This window comes from Bombus pyrosoma, linkage group LG11, assembly GCF_014825855.1.
Source record: "Bombus pyrosoma isolate SC7728 linkage group LG11, ASM1482585v1, whole genome shotgun sequence".
In the NCBI taxonomy this organism is placed as follows: domain Eukaryota; kingdom Metazoa; phylum Arthropoda; class Insecta; order Hymenoptera; family Apidae; genus Bombus; species Bombus pyrosoma.
Genome location: NC_057780.1, coordinates 4,468,479 through 4,489,095, shown reverse-complemented (window position 1 = coordinate 4,489,095; position 20,617 = coordinate 4,468,479). Strand labels below are relative to the sequence as shown.

Here is a 20,617-nt window from a genome sequence, read left to right as displayed (position 1 = left end):
TCGCGGTCTTCGTTTTGGCTGATTATTGAGTGTTGTCGGATGTGATCGAGCGACGAAACTTGTTACATTTCCTTTCGCATACTTCATACAACGAAGTACTTATGTTCTTGGTATAAAAAAGTTTCTCGTATACTTGCATAAAAATCTTACAAAATACATGCTTGTTGCAGGCAAAAAGCTCTGAAAGAAAGAAGGGGGGAACACGATTAAGATCAAAGTTCAAACGATCTATCTTATTCCTTTCTTTTTAGACTTTCGTTTAATATTTACTTCAAGCTATGCACGTCTACTGTTAAAAATACATATCCAGTAAATATTTCTTAGGTTTTATCGCAGGAAGCTGCAAGCTAATCGATTTGGTGCGACACGTGTTGCGTTTATTTGTGACACATTAGCGATTGTATACATGATTCGACGAAAAATCGATGGAACCCGGAGACCGAGTAATTGTCCGTAACGTTTGATCGGCGTAGTTGAATTTTCTGAGTGGGTGAGGAATGGGAGAACGCGATGGCTGTAAAACGGTGAGAGAATTCTTGAGCGTAGTACGTCGACCGCGCAGCCGACCTCTTATAAAAGCTATCCGCCGTTTCCTGATCGGGCTCTTAATGGATCAAGAAGACGGCACCGTGTGACCGGACACCATCGCAGTTTCGGCCTTCGTGTTATCGTGTCACCGTTCGTAATTGGTAATTGCCAGGGCCATGACTTGCAAATGGCTACTTTTGACCGCGGTCAGACAGGTCAGTGAAACAACGAGAAACCGGTGCACAGAGACGAACAACGGCGTAACCTCGTTAAACGTATTAATGATTACTTGATGTTGTTTCTTTCGGAAGACGTTGACGAGCATCCGTTCTTGTTTGATCGATGATTTGATCGAGAAATTAATGTATGAATAACATTAGTCGATCCACGAAAAGTTCTGATATCGATGAGACATTTCAGTTCGAAGAGCATATATATATATATATATATACGCACAATCAGCTCTCACTCTTACGTAATTTGTGATTATGAGATCTGGCCTCGTTTCTGGCGAGAAAGCACCCGTTCTTGATATCTGGCAAGACCTCTGCACCGTTGCCCTCTCGTGTAATCTGATTTGTTCGAGAGTCCACGGGATGAATTTTTTACCCTCCATTTTTCCCGTTAGCGTCGATATGAGGCAATGTCCCGATAACGAACCAAACTTTTTTCTCTTTCTCTTTGGATTGCTTCTCTACTTACATACTCTAGATAGTACGAAGGTTTTTATCATCCGGTTCGGTCGATAATTCAACCCTCTCGATAATCGAGGAGGAAATTCCACCTGGGAAAAAATAAGCAACGTTACATACGATTCTGTTCGATCGTGGAATACGGAGCTTTAAATCGAACAATTGCCTGCAAGAGATAAGGTAAAGTCAGGGTTGCTGCACCGGAGAGGCATGACGGCGAACGCATGCGCATCTTTTTCATGCGAGCAATGCGCCGCGAACTAGGGGGCTGCGCCACGCTGCGTGACGTCTGCGGTACCTGACCGGTCATTTACTGCCGACCAGCTTACGTCAACTATTACCTTCTCTGCTCAATATACCAAAGTCATCCAATCGCCTTAAACTTCTACTCTTTCCGTTTATTTTGTTAAAACATAAATTTCAAAAATAATTCAGAGTGATAAAGAAAATTTTAACGAGCACGCTTGATAAGGAAAAGAACGTAATTTTCAAGCGTTATCGCGTTGCATTTTACCTGATGCGTTCACGGATGCGCGAGCGTGTGTGCAGGTGCACACTCGGTTGAAGCAGGATCGTCTGAGCATGCGCAGTTAATCGCGCGGGAACTCGAAGGTCACGCGGTACCAAGTGACGTCAATCGATAGCCGGCCGGCCGGTCGGTCGCTGCTTGCGGTCAAGCGTGGGACCCCGCCGCGGCGGTTTAAATGGTCGCCGGAATGCGGTTAAGCCTTTTTGCCATTCGCGCCGTAGTCGCGTTCGCCGCGGCGAGGGATACTTACAGTAGCGTGTTACGCGGGCACCGTGCCCCCTTGGCATCTCTGTATTCACTTCAATATCTTTGAAATATTTTCAACTTTGTACAATTACATTTCATACAATGATAACGATGATAACGATACATGATACGTGTGTTATCGTATCATAGGAATACAAGGATACCGATAAGCACTGTTATTTTAAAGCTGTAACGCTAACGCTGATAGGTTAGGTTTTTTCGTGATGTAAAAAATAGCTATTTCGAATGGAAGGTCGAATAGAATGATGATTATCGCATTTTTTAGAACGTTTCAAGTTAGATCTTGTTGTCGAAGGTTCTGTCAGAAAGACTAATGTGAGAATCTTTTTTATTATCTATTATCAATGTTAGTTATCTGCTATGTATTCAAAATTCAGTTTCGTTATCTCTTACATGAATAATCAGAATCTAGTAAGAGATTGTCGCTATTCGTATGTTTTAAATCTAATCTATATCCCGATTAGAAGATTTGGTTGTAATAGGTACTACCAAGAAATTGCGCTAATTAAGAAATCCATACCGAGAAATTATCTTCCACTTGCCCCGGCGTTAGCGGGAATTTCGCATCATAAAGTATCGCATTGAAAATATCAATATTTGCATAATACATACGTAGGATAGTCTAGTCTAGTTGTAATTTCCTCGTCAAAGTCGAAGAAAGACCGACGATTTCCATGCACGTGTGTCATCCACGTGACAGCAATAAGGAACTTATACATTGTACTCTATTTTTGCCCGGTAGCACGTTTCACTCTTTGATCGAACGACGTTTATCTGCATTCGTGTGTGTATACGTGTGTTACGTGTAGCGCCAATTGCAGCTGCCTAGCGCCATTAATTACGTAAACCCCGGTAAGTACCGCGTAAACTTGGACGTCGCGGATGATAGAAGGAAGGGGATTCTCGTTACGGAAAGAACGATCATTGAATTCTACGAAGTTATTTCTATTTGCTGAATCTCGGTGGTTTATGGTCTAACAGATTAATCATCCCGGTGAAAAATCAATTTTCTCAACGGAACACACGGTCAATTGATTCTTGGAAACGAGTGCCGCCTCAACGTCCAGGCATGTATTTTAGCGCGGAAACGCGTCGTGCTTAGAAATCGTTAGACTGGTCTGTCAGGCCTATTAAGAATCTTCATCGACTCTGTAATATCACGGCGCACGAAGGTCGTGCCAAGTCCTACTTTTATGCGCCGCAAACGTTGGAAAGTAAAATACGCCGTTGCAATATTTCTCTTTCCGTCCGTCGATGGCAAGTTGAATTCGTAATTGACTCGAACCATAGAAGTTTTTCTATGATCGTTAATATTCAACGGAATGTCAGACGCTAAGAAATTGCTTATGCAAACACGATACCACGTATTCGTCGCTATATCAGTATCTGTTAATCTATATATTATAACTTAATGGTAATACCGATAAGTATATACATATAACGCAGGAAACTACATTTTTTTTTAATTATCTGTATATTTCTGAACATATCGCCTGTGCGACAAAACGATCATCATGCTGATTACGGGTTAAATTTCTGTATTACATTTCAAACATAAAAATGAAAAAGTTTTTATTCCGTTTGAATATAGAAGGAGAGTTTCGAAAGATCCGGATATTCCGTGTATGACGAAGTTTTTCTAATTCGAGGCGCGAAATGCACCGAGTATCGTCAACCTGGTGTGACTTTCCCCTTTGTGGAATGGGTTACCGGGTTCTCTGTACCGGGTCTTCTCGAGTTTCTTCATTGTAACGAGGTATCAGGGTATATTGGTACGATCCTGCGATCCCCGGGACACATTCAACGAAGACGCCGGTTCGTCTTACGTCTGGACCTTCCTTTTTCGTGGTATTCGCACGCAACCCCGCCTAGCCTCTCCTTTTCCATCGGCCAGGACTTCATTCCGTTGCTCATGCAAATTCTCCAGTTGAAGGTTCCTGGAAAATCGCGCGGCACGCTGGAACGCGAGCGGAGAACGGTCGCGCTCATAAAAATGTACGCGTTGTCGTCGGTATCGTCACCTCCAATGTGCTCGCCCGATTCTGGAATTCAGTGGGTGCAGCGTGCATGCACTTTAGATAGACGCACATATACGCGATAAGCCATAGCCTAAGTTTCGATTTCAGCGAATCGGCGAAAGCAACGTTCGAAGAAAGTCGATGGCGCGCAGCCACCACGAAATTCGCGGTATCATTTTCACTTTGACCATTTTCCTTCACGGTCTGAATCGGTTTGTGCCAGTTACGAACGGCTGGTCCGCCACAAAAGGAAATAAACGTCGTGTTCGATATAGTAAGAGCATTGATTTGATATCGAGAGCTGTTCAACACGTTTTATCTATCTCGCGCCGATTTTAGCCGCGTAACGAAACGAAAGTGGAAATACGGCGCCCGACCGCCCTGGTTTACTATTATTAAAATAAGTCTCTCTATCTCGTTCTCTCTCTCTCTCTGTCTCTCTCTTTCTCTCTCTCTCTCACACACACACACACATATACATGCACACTCCCCCTTCTGACTGACGTGGGTACTGCATTCTGATAATACTGAAATGCGGTTTCACCGAGAGCGCATAACGGTCCTTGCGGTTATTGCAAAACAATTCAGTCTCGCGGTATTGGTTTTGTACGCAGGTAGGTTTGGCATCTCTCGAAGGTATTAGTTAATATTCTACATAAGTACAAGCTGTAAGCAATTATTCTCCCCGCTCTCTTTCTCTTTTTCCTCGTTGAGACGTTTCATCGCGTTACCCCCACCGTGAATACTGGCAGTGGTGGTTGGTTACTCTCGGTTCTTTCACCAAGATATCTATAATTATGCCTTTCCCTCGGGAGAGCAAGTGGGTGCCTATTTTTGTGCAGGAACTCCTCCGACGTTGTACGTATAAGTGCATCTCCGGCTGTGACGTAATTCATTCATTCATTCATTCATTCATTCATTAAGTTCGGTCGCGTGGGAGAGGCTGCTGCTCTGATAAGTATCGTAGTAAAAACGTTAGGTCACTCTTAGGACTTTTAGTTTTATCGCTGTTAATTTTCATTCCACGATCTTAAAATCGATGTTCCGTTTCTTGCTTGATATGAAACTTGAATTTTACTCCTCTTTATATGTCAAGTTTGTAGAGGAATTGAAGTTGAATATATAAGTTTACACATAGAATTTTTGTTACTGATGCAATTTATTGATTAGACTGTATATATTTGAAGTCGAAATTCGAAACATTTATTCCTCTTTGAATTTTAATTTCATAGGAGAATTTCGTTGTACTGAATTTTTGTAATTGATATTAATCACTGGTCGTTTTATGCTGTTTTCGATACAAGAGAAAGAAGTACACATTAATGACCGATCATTTTTCTTCTGTATCAAATGTCTGGTCGACGAACCAGGATGCCTGCACCACCTCTGTAACAAGAATTAGGAGGTTGGTCGCCGAAATGTCAGACAAGTAAAACTTGATTCGGGAATGCCGACCGGCATCAGCGGCGACCAGAGAACCTTTTTCTTTTTGCCATTTTTTTCTCCCTCCTTCTCCGTAATACATATACGCTCCATACCACAATACGAAAATAGCAAATTGTCAATTTTAATTTCCGTCGCAGTTTTATCAAACGTACATTTTGATAACGAACCATACAATTTTTTCATGGATAAGAACCTGCATAGAAAATGATGGAAGTTTTTAGCCGACACTGCAAGCAAAATAAAAAGACAGGGGAAAGAAGAACCTCGTAGGAGTAAATACCGCGTTGGCCAATTAAAAATTCGAAATTGATTAGATCGTAAGTAAGAGAGGACGTAACGAAAGGAGAGAGGGAATGTTGGCGGTTCGCAAGTTCTCTCTTACGTTCCTCCCGCGCACCGTAGTCCCCGATACGGCACTCCTTCCTCTTTACTCGATCGCAACGGCATGGCATGGCGGCAGCACGGCGGTTGTCCTCTTCTTATTGCATTTCTCGTTCTTCCGAGGCGGCATGCCAGACTCGCTCCTCTCTCCCTCTCTTTCTCTCCTGTTCCCTCGACTCGATCGAACGAGGAGCAGAGAAGAATACGTATAGCCAAAGACAGTCTTCTAGAGTGAACGAGAGGATGGAACGAGAGGAGGAGTGGAATTGAAGAGGGGAGAAAAGAAAGGGAAGAGAAAGGAGAGAAAAGGTGGAAGGAAGGAGACAGATGTAAGAACGGCGAGTAACTGGCATTTTCTGTGAGTCAATCGAGCAAGGAAAAAGACGATAGAGGAGAAGACGTCTTTCCGTGTCTTCTCCTTTCCCCACGTCTGTATTCCATAGATACAAAAGTCGTATCGATGACGATGCGTCAGTAGCGCGGAAGTCGTCGTCAACGTTCGTCTAGCGCGATATATGTGACGGGTTCACGCGAACGTCGATGACGCGATGTGCATCCCGTTTCGTGGGCGGATCTCGTCTCGTGGGCAGAGCTTAATGGTGTCTGGTCACCGGGTCGTTTCCTGGCTACTATCCCCCAGATACGTCTGCCGTATTTCGTATCTCGCGTAGGTTGTTATCCATGGTAGTATCTCGCGGCATGCTTTCCAAGTGCATCCGTGTACTCGCGCGAATACACGGGGCGGATACACAGTGGAGCCCGAAGACTCCTCGTAATTGGACTTGGCCGTCGGATAGTAACGCGTTATGGTCTGTGATTTTTTTGAACGAGCTTTACCTGTTCGCTACGTACTTCGCTATCTTCCTACGGTTACTCTTGCTCCGATTCGAACAAAGTAGAACAGAAAACGCCAGCGGGTCTTTATGAATTTGCCGATAGCGAAGTAAACTGGCAGATGCGTGTGGGTGGTGGCTCGTCGTGTTGGGTCGTTAACGTTACCTTTAAATCAAAGGGGTTGTCTAAGTTGGTATTTAGAGTAGAGAGTTGTTAGTCGGAAGAATTTAACGAGCTCGCTCGCGAGGCAATTAGAAAATTCGTCTCGGAGGTATGTCTCGGCGCCGCTGATTAGCGAACATCGTGTGTATCGTCGTGCACAAGGAGAAAATCCATGGATCGTTCGGCTTCTTGCACGCAACGCGCCGATTTCTGTGTCCCCCGCGAACCGTTTCTCGCGTGGAACGCGATGCCGCCGCGGTGTTCCGTGACTTTCGAGCCGTCGACCGGTACCTGGTGAGAGAGAAAGAAGGCATTTTGCACGTCGTGCGCGCGCGCGCGCTCACTTTCGTAACTGGAGTGGATGAGTCGCCTGGTAGTACGAGGCATTAGCCGCGAGCGCGCCAGAGTCTCGGGCACGACGAGATTTATGGCTTCGCCTCCTATACGGATGTGTACATCGAGTGACCAGGAAGAGAAACGTGCCGTCACGTTCGCATATGTGGCTCCGCTTAAAGGGATTGTCATCTCGGGATAGTTCGAATCGTGGGATTCGTTTTTGGGGACAGAATACCACGAAAAGTAATTTCATGCCGTGCTCCTCACCGAATGCTTTTTGCTTTGATATCGCCGGAATTCAGTCTGCCCAAGGTTAGAGAATTATCGAGCAAATCGTCCAACTGGGACAGGAAAAGAAAATGATAGAAGAACTCGCTTGTCGAATTTGTGTTTTACATATTTGAAAGTCGACGACACAACGTTCGGGTGTAATCTGTGCACGTTTTAAATGGCCTTTGCTGTTGTTATCTTGTCCGTCGAAGCACTCGTTGAAAATGTTATGCAATCACGAAAAAGTTAATGATCCATGAATGACGAATTAGCGCAATACTCTGCTCAGAGTTCGCGCGGGTCGCTACGGATGCAGAACGCTCGTACAGATTTCTAGCGGAGTTCACATAGATCTCTCTTATCTGACGGCTATCTGTTGTGCGAAGTAACGGGTCATCGGACATTGGGAGACCTACATATCGTGTGGCGGATCTGCGAAACTCGAGCGCGAAACTCTGCTATCTTTTTCTATACGAGTTAGTGTCAGAGTCGCGAATCGGTATTTGACTGCTGTACACAGTAACATACGCCGAGTTGACTCTCTAGCTGCAGTACCGATGGTACGTTATCTGCTTACTTTCCCCTTGGACTATAGGCTGTAATGGAATTTTCACGCCCTTCTCGCTGCATATGGACAGATTAGCAAGCGCGTTTATGCACGTGTATCTCGAAAGAGCGCATGCTCTCCTCCGCATTGTGCTATAATTTTTTCAATTCTAGCTCGTCGGCGATAGTGATCGCTGCCTCGCGTAACGGAACCACCTAACGCCGAGCCTGGCTAAATTCCATAATTTATATACAGACTTCTCGCGAGTCCAGTTCGCGAGCCTCCCGGACACTTGTCTCGGTTATCTGCGAACGGGATCAAAGAAATTTATATACGGTACGTTCACTTCCAAAGCGAGCGTGCGGCACGCGTGTTACACGCAGGGTTACCGCGTTCTGCGCATTGTGTTTTCTCCCGGGCGAGAGGTATACCTCTCGCTGCCTCCCCTCGGAAAATATTCGGCCAGCCAGACGGGTGTGCCGCGCCCTGTGCGAAACGTACAAATCAAAACGCGTAATCAGCCAAAAGGGATTTGTCGGGAAAAAATTGCGGGACTTTCATCCGGATACCCGACGTTAGAGGGTGTGCGGAGCAGAGAGATAGGAAAATAAAGAGACGAGAGAGACAGCTTTGTACAGTTCAGCCTAAAGAAGAGAGAGAAGAGAAAGGAAATTCATCCCTTCTCCTGGTTTTTTGAAGCTCGCTCCGCAGGCAGACAGCCGAAGCGACCGTTCGATATCACGAAAACCTCTCCCCTCTCTTCGTGTCTCTCTCTTGTCTCGCGGTCGCCTATCCCAACGAGAGAGGAGAGCCGATCGATTCGCGTCGACGTACTACTATGGCCTGCTTACACGGAGAGCACTGACCCCCAAGGTCGCTCTTACACGGCTGCACGTGCTGCCGCGAATTGACGTTACCACCCTTTCCTCTTCCGTCTCCCGCCAATCTCTCCCTCTTCCCCCGGCGAGCATCGCAACGTGGTCGATTCGCGGGTTCACACCGTACACCGTCGTCGCTACCCCACCCCTCTTTTTCGCGGAGCAAAATTGCTCCTCAAAGTTTCCTCTCGTCGCAGCGTCACGTCGCGTCGCGCCTCTTTCTGGGCCGCCGACCTCTTCCGCAGCCTCCTCGCGCGCGCCCTCTTTCGCAGACGCGGCCATGCGTTGTCACATACGTGTACACTGTACACGTAGTACGTGCGCTCCTCGCCATGTCGTGTTTCTTCCATTCTTGTCCTCGTCTCTTTTTCGCGCGATTTACGCCTCTTCCTGACTCGGTTTCTGCTTCTGCTAATTTTGGACGAGCTTCAGTCCTAGCTCGCCGAGTGGGATAGGTTGGGAGAGGATGACGACGCTCTCTTTGACGTTCGTGATTCCGTTTGTAGTCATGTTTGGTAAGGTGTGTTGGGTGTGTGGATGTTTGCAAGAATCTCGGAGATTAAATTGTTTTAGGTTGAGGTGTACTGAGTGTCCGTGGATAATAGTAGCTGCTGCTGGCCGTAGAGATGTCGCTGCTGGGGTGGTACTGTTGTATTTTCTTCCTATTTAAGAATCGTGGAAGAGAAATCGCGGACTTTGGTCGCCGGGATTCGAAACCCCGGTTCCGAACGTTCGTAACCTAAGGCGCTAACCACCGCGCTGCCGTCGTCCGTTGGTAGTTAGTGTCGAGTGGCGGTATTTAAATAGTCTCATAAATCTTTAAATAGTCGATTCTGTTTTAAGAGTGTTTTTTTTACTGATAGATGTGAGACGTTATTTTTGAAACTTGATCGTAGTTTTACTCGTTATTCAAATATGCTAAATAGTCAAGCTGGGAGTCTTTCATAGTGCGTCACGCGCGTACATATTTCACGTTAATGTCTGATGCAAAATTGGCGCATCAGACATGTACCGTGTGGTAGCTGGATGGCTCTACGATCTATATTTAATTCTTTTCAATATCAAATTAAAGTCAATCACAGAAATTGATCTAGCAAAACGCAACTCTTATAACGCATTTAACCATTTATTTTGCCACAGCAATTAACTATTCATGAACTATCGACCGAAAATGACCACCAGTTCGATAACGAAAACGTAACCGAGGACAATTCGAGCGAACGTTAAAATTCTCGTTCTCCATTAAAGACTCGTATTAATACAATATTAACATGTGGCGGCACTCGACACTTACTAGCACCGGGTGACGGCAGCGCGGTGGTTAGCGCCTTAGGTGACGAACGTTCGGGACCCGAGTTCGAATCCCGGCGCCCCGTCGTCCGATGTTTCTTCCACGATTCTTAAATAGGAAGAAAAATACAACTGTACCCCAGCAGCCAGACATCTCTTCTACAGCCAGAGCAACTACTATTATCACCGACACTTATACCTCAAACATAATTCCCGTATTCTGGCCTCTACGATTCACGGTCTTCTTTCGTCAAATATATCGATCAACCTTGTACAATTAACGATTCGATGGTCTCGACTTTTCGACTGTTGGGTCATGCGACAGAAGAACGAAATACGAGACACTTCCTTCCTCGCTGAGAAACATTAACACCTTGATTTGCGCACGAATTTCGTATAAATTATCTGTACAATGGAAGTGGCGTTTATTTCGGCGCGATATATTACAACGTATGAGTCACTCGCAGAAATAAAACTCTGATAATCTCACTTTCTAAAAATTGTCCAATTATAGTCTTCCTTTATAGAGTGACTACCATTTTCAAGTTACATGCAAATTATTAATAAATTTATGTAATTATCATCGTCGCTATTATTAGACACAAACTATAAATGTTCTTCGATAAGAATGGAGAAAATAGAGAAGAGCGGGTAAAAGGAATGTAAATCAAAGTGAAACAGAAATAGGTGGCACGTGGGTCGACGAGTATATGATGTCGGGTGCTATTCCAGTGGAAAAGAGACGAGACCAAAGGGGAAGTGGTTCTCTCGACTCGCGACCCTCGGTGTTCCTTCTATAGTTAGTTTAGAGTTTAGGTGGCTCCTGTGGTTATTTTTAGAAATTTCGCGCCTTTTCACAGTTGCTCACCGTCGACCTGGCGGCACGCCAGTTTCGGGAAGATTCGTGCGTCTGGCCTAACCGGCACGATGATACACGTGCAAGCGGCGTGTATGTCTGCGAAACGGAGGCGGAGGATTGCTGCGTTCGTTGCCTTGCACACGAACATACGCGCCACGTATGCGGCGTCTTTCCTCTCGTTTGGCTTCTTCCTCGTTCTTCGAGAGACTCTTTCCTCCTGGCCCCGTTCGAGACTTTAAATGGATTCAACTCCAGCCTCTGATTAATATTTCATCCAGCGATTATTTCCAATTTGGGTCAGTTATTCGAGTTCTTAGTAAAATTGGCGTTCGAATAAAATCAATAGATTCGTTATTTATTCGCATTTGTTAGAATCAATCGACACTGGACGATCGTGTACGGTATTGGAACGGACGATAGGCGTGTGATCTAAAGGAGAAAAGTAGAAGGTGCTTTTTTTTCTCCGTTTTCCGGGCATTAATTAAAAGTTCACGCTGCGATTGCAGCGGCCAGGTAAAGTGAAACCGGAAGACGCGGCTGGATGTTTTGCAGGCCGAGCGTAACGTGTTCCAAGATATTCTACATATAGCTAGGAATTTTTGTAATTTAAATCGATAACTGACCGTCTGTGTTTTGTGTAACGAGGCACAGTCTCGTGGAAGCGAGTGGTAAAAATCGACAAGGTTTAGTGAATCCATTGCGAGCGATCGAACTCAACCAAAACGGAACAAGAGAAGAAAATAGAAGAAGAGAAGAAAGAAAAAAGGAAAATAGTAGAATCAACGAGCTCTTCCTCCGTCACATCGGAGAGGAACTTTGCCGTCTTATATTTCAGGCCAAGTTCGTTTCACATCCGATCTCGGAACATCTATATATTTCGCATCTTCGTTTCTCTCGTTGCAGATAAAATACCGAAATCGTAAAATAAGCACTGTGTGTAACTACGTATAAGTTGGTTCACATTAACAGAATGATGTATGAAAGTGCAGCGATCGTAAAGTGAGCGGATCGGATTCAGGCGAGAGAAACGTACTTCCTCACCGTGAATCGACTTTACGCTTCGAATCGACGATGTACTTTTCATCGTTGGATTCCTTTATTAAACCATCCCTTCTCCCCCGTCACTTGTTACACTAACCTCGCCATTACCTACTAATACGCGTTTATTCGTGTATTTATTAAATGTCGCAGAATACGGTTTACCACGCCGATCTTGTCCGGAATTCAATTATAAATGTATTTACGAGCGTTGCCCGGTTAATGGTTCGTTTTATGAACGAGCTGTTGCGGAACGAAATTTATCCGTAAATCGACCGCACGTAATCGAACCGCTATACAGACAGACAGATAGAGAGAGAGACCGACATACGAAGAGAAAGGCTTCCTGTCGTGAAACGCGCGTCGACATTGAGCGATTGTACCCCGAACGTTGTCCTTGAGGAAAGAGTTACGATCCGTATCCGCGGTAGAGAGGAATCTGGACCAACCGGATTTCCACCGATTGTGCCAGACGCTATGGATGACACAGTTTGCAGAAACGCCCACGGTGTCGTATGTCCCTTCGAACGCCTCCGCAACGGTGGCCACGTGCTTTCAAAGGATAACCGTTACCATACTGATCTTCCTTTTTTTCTCCTCTAGTAGGGTAGGATCGTTAGACCCCCCCCCCCTCCACCAAAGCTTCAGCATCTTAAGATTCCATCTTGTACTTTGCACAGAATAATGAAACTTATACGTACGTTACGAGACTCCGTTAGGTTAGACGACGAAAGAATGAGAAAATATCGTGTACTTTAGGCGTAGCGAGAAAAGATATCGAAACGAGAAGATAATTCGAACGGCATCACGCCACTGATTTATGATAATTACAACTGAGGATATTAACATTAATGGAATTTTTCTTTTAATGGGAAGTTGCATCTTCGTCGAGCTGTGTTTGTCGTGCCACTAATAACAATGTAAATATCTTTACACGCAGATTGTTTAAAAACTGTTCCTAAGAAAATTTGGCAAATAAAAAAATAAATTTCGTAGCTCGACTCGAATATCTTTCTGACCCACATAATCCTATTTTACTCGGTTCTCTTACGGCTCGTACGCAACGTCTTCTATCGTGGCAAAGATAGGCAGACCACAGTCTATTTAGTCTGGCTCGTAACCGGCAGGGAATCTCTCGAGATAAACGATATCGATGGCATCCGGTTTGGGTTCAGGGTCGATTCGAAGTTAGCTCACTCTCACGTGACACGATCTCTTTCCGTTGTCCGCAGTCAGCCTTCACCCTGAATATAGGATTGCCGAGGTGAAAACAGAGCCGAGCTTGTTCCGTCCCGACTAATTAGCGACGTTTCACGGTTGTCCGCGAACGCTTACTGCTTCTCCAAAGAAAAAATACTATCGGCGTATCTCTCAGCATCGTTGCAACTCGTGCGGGTGACACCGTCCTTCGGTAAATCGCCTTGATCCCTGATTGCACTCAGGCTTAATTCGAATAAGGAGAAATGGGATTGTCTCTTTTTGTACTACGTTCTAAGTAGATTTCAAGCGAAGAGTATATGTATTTGACTAGTAACGATTGATTGTTAGCATATGTCTAGATACTTAGTAGTGAAATGTTAAGTATTAGGTTTCTTTCGTTTTATAAGGAATTAATACACGCACAATGTTTTTTGTTTTATATCGGTTTATTGAATTATGCAGGAACGTAATAATAGAAATAGAACGAAATGGATCATACGTAATTCAATAAAATAATATAAAACAGAAATTGTTGTTCGTCTATTATCACCTTATGAAACGAAAGAATCTGATAATAACAGACTTCACAGTTAGTACGTCGAAGCAGTCATTAGTAGCTATGTGGACTTTGATTTTATCAGGAAATGATGAAAAAGGCCAATTGTAACAATTTACGTTTTAGTGTCTAGATCTAAATAGTTCATCGTATGAAGCTACAATACGATTGCGATAGATTAGAATACGAATAGATTTCAGACGAGTAATATTCGTTCGTCCCAACAGTTTGAATCGTCGGTTTCAACGAATCTGATATATTTAATCTAAATATCTCGTTTCGATTACCTGGACAAGTTACGTTCGTCCGAATAATCATAAAAATTTCTTCTTCTTCTGCCTGTTACAGAGGAGGAAGAGATCGACGTGGTAAGCTTCGATAAACCGTGCAGACCAGCGGTTTTACCAACGAATCCAAGCTTGGCCGACCAGCAACACTTCCAATTAACAGTTAATACCGCGTTTAAAGAGAAACCACCGGGTTCGAGACCTCGTGGCCGACCTCCCTCGAACCCAGCGCGGAAAAGAGGAGCTGCCCAGGCCGAGGAGAAGCCAGCGAAACGAGCTCGTCACAGGTCCTGTCAGAGGAGAAACAAGGTAGGACGCACCATGTCATCGTCTACGTGCGTATCATCTTCACCTTCGATGAGGTCAAACACATCGAGAAGTTCCTCGGACGATGAATTAGACACTGAGAAGAGGAGAGAACACAACAACATGGAACGTCAAAGGCGGATAGAGTTACGAAATGCGTTCGAAGAGCTACGCGTTCTCGTGCCAGCTGTTGAGAAAAAGGATAAGGCAGCGAAAGTCGTGATTCTCAGGCAAGCGACTGCATATTGTGCTTCGTTGGTGGCGGACGAAATATGCTATGCAGCCAAGGTGGCGGAATTGAGGCGGCAACAGGAGAAGCTTCGAGCATCGCTCAGTTATCTAAGGAGGAGTCTCGCCATGACGCGCTGAGAGAGAGAGACTCTGACCGTGTCGGATTTTGAATCCCACACGACGAAATGCCTTGCTCGGAACGTACTTGTCGTTACCCTGGTGGATCAGTGACAAATCTTCACTCGGCGTTTCGAGATCAGACGTGATTATTGAAAATAAATGCCTTTACGCAAACGAGAAAGACCGTCTACCTTGTCTGTTTGGATCTGGCTATCCGTCTTCGGTAGCGCGGCCGTCGAGGGGCAAGGAAGGCACTTCAAACAGCGCGTTCGGCAGAGTCACAAGTGCGCTGTTTGAAGAGACATAGAAGAGCCTGGTCCAATCATCGACAAGAGAAAAAAAAAAAAAACACTGTGTTGTGGTTCTGTGATTCACTTGGGCGGATATGGGTAAACCGAATCTTTTAAAATCTGTTTTACCATAGAAGAAACAAGTATATATGTGTATAGACGACACTTGCGTAAGAACAAAGAGAAAGTTAGGCCGAAGGGAGATTCGAAGGGTGGACGAAGGGTGAATGCGTATCGAGAACGAAGAAGGAATACCGTTCGCGTCGAATCGACATCAAATGTTGCAAGAAATCGAAAGAACCGATACAAAGAGCTTCGAAAAGAATATTTATACGTATATGTATATTTGTAGAAAAGATACTTCGAATGGCAAGTTACTAAAGAGGGTCGGGCAATTGATCGTAGATCGCTTCGGTCAAATTCACCAAGTTATCTATGACAACGCAAAATTGAGTTTAGCTAATTTAGAGAGAAAACGTTATCGACGATAGATCTTCAGTTTTTTGTTTTTTTTCTCTCTCTCTCTTTTTTTGTTAGCACACATACATATTACATTAAGAAAAATTCACTATTTACGAGGTTGAATCGCCGCGAATAGAGTCAATTCTATTTTATATCCTTCGAATTCTCGATCAGTGTCATCTTAACGCGTTATAGATTATCGACTACGACCGGTTTCCGAGCTGGGCAATGTTTTATATATTTTAGAGAAAATGTTTTACGTTCATGAAGATATTCGAAACGTTCGACGAGATCGAACGACGGCCACGTAGTTCGCTATTTATCACGCATTTTTTGCGCGTTTCTGCACGTTTTGTATAACACGCTCGTATACACACGAGTTTTTCTTTTTCACGTTAAACATGCATTTAGGCGAGTCGAGACAAATCCGACGAGAGAAAGCCAAAAATGAACAAGACTACGATTGTTATTAATAATAGTCTCGACTGTATTGGATTTCGAATCGGCCTCGAATCGTTCGATATCTCGTCGTTGTTTGGAATTTCGTTCTGCGATGCGAAATCCATGTACGACGGAGGAAAACGAGGCTTATTATCGAAACGTTATCCGATGTTAGTTGCACCGGTTCCGAACTAACTGGTCTTAGGACGCATTTCAAAGCTGAACCGGTTTCTAGGTATATCTTTCATTTTTAGGAAATGAACGAGAAAAAGAATAATATAGAAAAGAAAGAAGAGTGGGAAGCACACGCGGATTCTTTTTCCAAAACTCGTATCGATAAATCGCGCTAAAGATACGAAAGAAATAGCTGGTCGTGATGCTGCCTGCTTTTTACATCAGCGATTTTGTATCGAATAGTCGAGATAAACCTGTTAGTTTGACAGGTTGCCATTTAAACTTGCACAAGATATATTCGCCTTATAATTACGGTACTGGTATTGTGTCGAAACGAAATTCGTACAGATTCACGAATTATGGAACGAGTTTTGGCGATCGAACGAGCGCAAGGCACGAACTACGCGTGTGACTTCAGAACTGTTATATTCCTCGCAATCCTCGCAATTTTACGTTATTTGAAAGATTTCAAGGTAGAAATTAGAGCAAGTCTCATTAATATTATCTCATATGATCGAGCAAAACCGTCGAGATCCCGAAATCCCGATGAACGTGTTCCAAAGAGAGGCGTGTTTCGCGTTACGGGTAGGAAACGCGTGTTCGACAATGCCATTCAACATGGAAAAAGAAAAACCATAGATGACTGGTCTGTTAACAATACCTATTCACAAGTATCTTCCTTATCGAATTTCATTGTTTTCTCCATTGCAATCTCGCGTTGTTTTTTTTTTTTTTTTTTTTTTTAACAGCGTCGCTAATAGTAGTTACTTACCGATCGATTGATGATCGCTGTGCGATCTTTACGTTTTTCGACGTTTCACGCCTTCGATAGCATATGAATCTAAACGCGTTCTATAGTAGAGTGATTGTATTCTGAGAATCTTACAAGTAGGCGAAAAATCGTATGAGTCACGAAACGTGTAGGTAGAGAGAGACAGTTTGCACCTAGTACATACGCGTTATGTATGTACCGTAGGGCACAGAGAGAAAGTCGTAGACATACACGCATACTACAAAGAGATAATATTAGAAATTTAGTCCGGGTACCTTACACACACATATTCCGTTTTTTTGTTACGAATACATCAGATGCATCTTCATTTCGGATCATTTCGGTACGCGTAACGATATTAGCGAAGTTCGGGTTTCGAGTCGAAGTCCTGTCCGTCTTTTGTCTACCTTCTTCCTCGTTCTTCTAATCCGGCTACGGCGTAAAACGGATACAAACGCGACAAAAATCTCGTTAATGGTAGCTTTCGTCCTTTTCTTCGCGCCTCTGTTTCCTTCTTTCCGCCGATATTTCGCGCAGATAAACACGCCACGGAGATCGACGAAGCACACCGATCTTCGTGGGTGAGCGCCTATTCACGTGCGTTTAGTTTTTATACGCTAGTGCGTAGAATTCTTTAAACTGGTGCAATAACAGACACGAAAGAATATTACCTTCGTGGCGGATCGTTATTTTGTTGTTAAACGATCATCGGTATTTAATTTATCCGAGAAAGGAGTAGACAGGGCGCTGAGAACCCGAGACTAAGGATCGAATTGTTCACTTTCTTCTTTTCTATTATTTTTCGTTTTTATAATACAAACGATCGATCCGATATCTGTGCTCGTTTTCGACGGCTTTTCTACGGCTGAGAAACGTCGAGTTGGAAAGGAAGAGACGTCAGATCTCGCGCTACCAAGAGATTGTAAAGGTCGATAAAGGTCGAAGAGAAAACTAACCTCGATTAGCATGTTTTCATTTTTTTTTTGTCTTTAGAACTTTTTGTTTTCGTTCGTACAACGGTACACGTTCGCTAAGGTGGATGCTGAACGGCAACACACGATTTTATAACAAGAAGGAAATCTTTTTTATCTGATTAAGATCCGTGCGGAATACGCTTTTTAAACGCGTGTAAATAATGTACATACATATATAGGACAATATATAAACATGCATAAATAATACATAGTCATGTATGCATGTACATTGCAAATTATAGACATTGAAGCGTGTAAGTGCGTAAGGTAGAGAGAAAGAAAAATAGATCGAGAGGGAGGGACAAAGCTTGGGTGGGAGAAGAATAATACTATTACTACTAATTATTATTATTATTATTATTATTATTATTATTATTATTATTATTATTATTATTATTATTATTTTTATTATTATTATTATATTATTACTACTACTATAACTATTACTGTTACTACTACTACTACTGCTACTACTACTACTACTACTACTACTACTACTACTACTACTACTACTACTACTACTACTACTACTATTACTACTACTACCACTACTACTACTACCACTACTACTACTACTACTACTACCACTACTACTACTACCACTACTACTACTACTACTACTACTACTACTATTACTACTACTACTACTGCTATTACTACCACTACTATTACTAACGCTACTAACACTACTATTACTAACACTACTACCACTACCACTACTATTACTACTATTACTACCACTACCACTACTACTGCTACTACTATTACTATTACTATTATTATCATTATTAATATGTTTCATTATCACCATTATGATAACTATTATAATTATAATTGTTACGAGTTTTAGTTAACAAGTTTTTCCTAGCATTTGACTGCTACGATATATAAATATATATATATATAATATCCCATGATGATGATAATAATAACGACGGAGTTTTAGAAAGGAAGAAAAAGGAAAGATAGATATTTTATCACACGGACGATGAGAAACTGGATCGTTCGTGTAATGTTCAATTGATTGCGGACGCGCGATCTATATAATTAGATTACGTTGTTTGGCGACAATTTAGATTTAGATGATCGGCGACAGAGATGAGAGAAAAAAAGATATATTATGGTAGGGATTATATTATATTATATATTACGATGAAAAAATATATATAAATATATGTCTATGTATACTGTAATTAACAGAAAAGAAAAGAAAATGGAATGAAATCGGGAGGATTAAAATATTAGTAATATACGGACGCGCATGAGAGAAAGAAAAAACGTCGTCGCGGCCGATCGCGGAAATATACCGGAAGACGTGTTTATAGAGAGAGGAGAGCGAGTGCAGTGCCCTCGCGAGGGGAGATAAAAGAAAATATAGAAAAGCGAAAATAATGTGTTCATTACAATTGTAGGTAACAGTATTCGTTTATATACATACTTTTTACGGGCTATATTGAAAGAAATAGAAAATGATGCAAAAAAAAAAAGAATATATGTAAAGAAATAAGAAACGGTAAACGGAGAAGTTATAGCAACGACCGGAAGAAACAATCTTTCGGTAGATAAGCTTTTTTCACATATACGTACATGTATACGTACCTTTATGTACACACGATATACACACGCGTACCATATATACATATACTCCCTCTCCCATACATATTACAAACATACACAATTTGTATTACACGCAAATATTCTAATGACTACACCTTCGCGTACGTATTGTGCATTACGCGTGTGTATACACGCGCGACTACGAACGAGTTAATATCGTGAACGGATATACTCGGAGAGGAGAGAAGAACGCGGCACGCTCTCTCTACAATGCCGGACGAAAATTAAAGAGGGATTGAAAAGTCGCGATGACAGCGTGGTCGGGAGGGACTCGAGGGGGTAGAACTGATTGATCGCGACACAGGACGGACGGACGCGTACGAAATGCAAAGACGTTAAAGAGATCGGCCTCTCTGGGAATCTACGTCCGAAAGCGTGTGCACGTGCATCCGGAAACAATGTTTCGACGTATTCGTCGTTCCTCATTCGGCGTTGTAATATACGATCGCCAATACGCGTGTATACGCACGCATATACACATATACATTTCATACACCACACCTAATAATACCGTGCAAATAGCGCATATACATGTAAGGACAGATCGCATACGAGACACGCGGCAATCACCTATACACGCATACGAATACAGGTTAATTAAAGACTAATCGACGATACGACCTGAAACCTGAAACGCAACCCAAGTGCTTCAAATTTATATAGGTACATATTAATCGCAGTAATAATGCAGTTCGGAACCACGGGTGGAACGCATTTTTTTCGGCTGGCGTATATTAAAGTGTAGAGGAGGGTGGTGTGGATTCAATAACGTCGGGGAGTTCGTTTCGAAGGGTAGTCGAAGGGACTTGACTGGAAATCCCTCGTTTCTTTCGTTCTCGAGCGGTTCAATCGTGTTCTTTTTAATTGTTGCTCCGAGTATGAAAGACATACGTGGTCCTTCGCGTGTCTTTCAGAAGAAATTTCTCGAAATGAGTATCGGAACGAGTACGACAAACGTTAAAGTCTAGTTTTATGAAAATCTATCTGTAAAGATAGTTGAAGAAAACATTTTTACCTGTACGCTTTACATACATAATGACCGACGACGTGGCTTTACTCGTCGAAAGATAAAAGATAAAAGAAAAAGAAAAGAAAGTTTTTATGTAGGGAAA

General features: G+C 43.1%; 2 protein-coding genes across 3 annotated transcripts in view; one reads left to right on the top strand and one right to left on the bottom strand.

The window, feature by feature from the left end:
* Positions 1-18,278, top strand: part of LOC122572972 (transcriptional regulator Myc-like) — a 28,826-nt gene extending 10,548 nt beyond the window's left edge. The window contains exon 3 of one of the 2 annotated variants that reach the window (XM_043738764.1): positions 14,180-18,278. In XM_043738764.1, coding sequence (XP_043594699.1) covers positions 14,180-14,793 — 614 coding nt within the window. In that variant the 3' untranslated portion in view covers positions 14,794-18,278. The remainder of the gene's footprint in view (positions 1-14,179) is intronic. The other variant, XM_043738763.1, reaches the window with a different exon arrangement.
* LOC122572973 lies at positions 5,229-6,193 on the bottom strand. The gene is made up of 3 exons (XM_043738765.1): positions 5,863-6,193; positions 5,514-5,673; positions 5,229-5,420 (listed from the first exon to the last, which is right to left on the bottom strand). Exons 1-3 carry the CDS (start codon positions 5,925-5,927, stop codon positions 5,238-5,240), a joined length of 408 nt encoding a protein of 135 aa, XP_043594700.1. The 5' UTR covers positions 5,928-6,193; the 3' UTR covers positions 5,229-5,237.
* Positions 18,279-20,617: the final 2,339 nt, after the last annotated feature.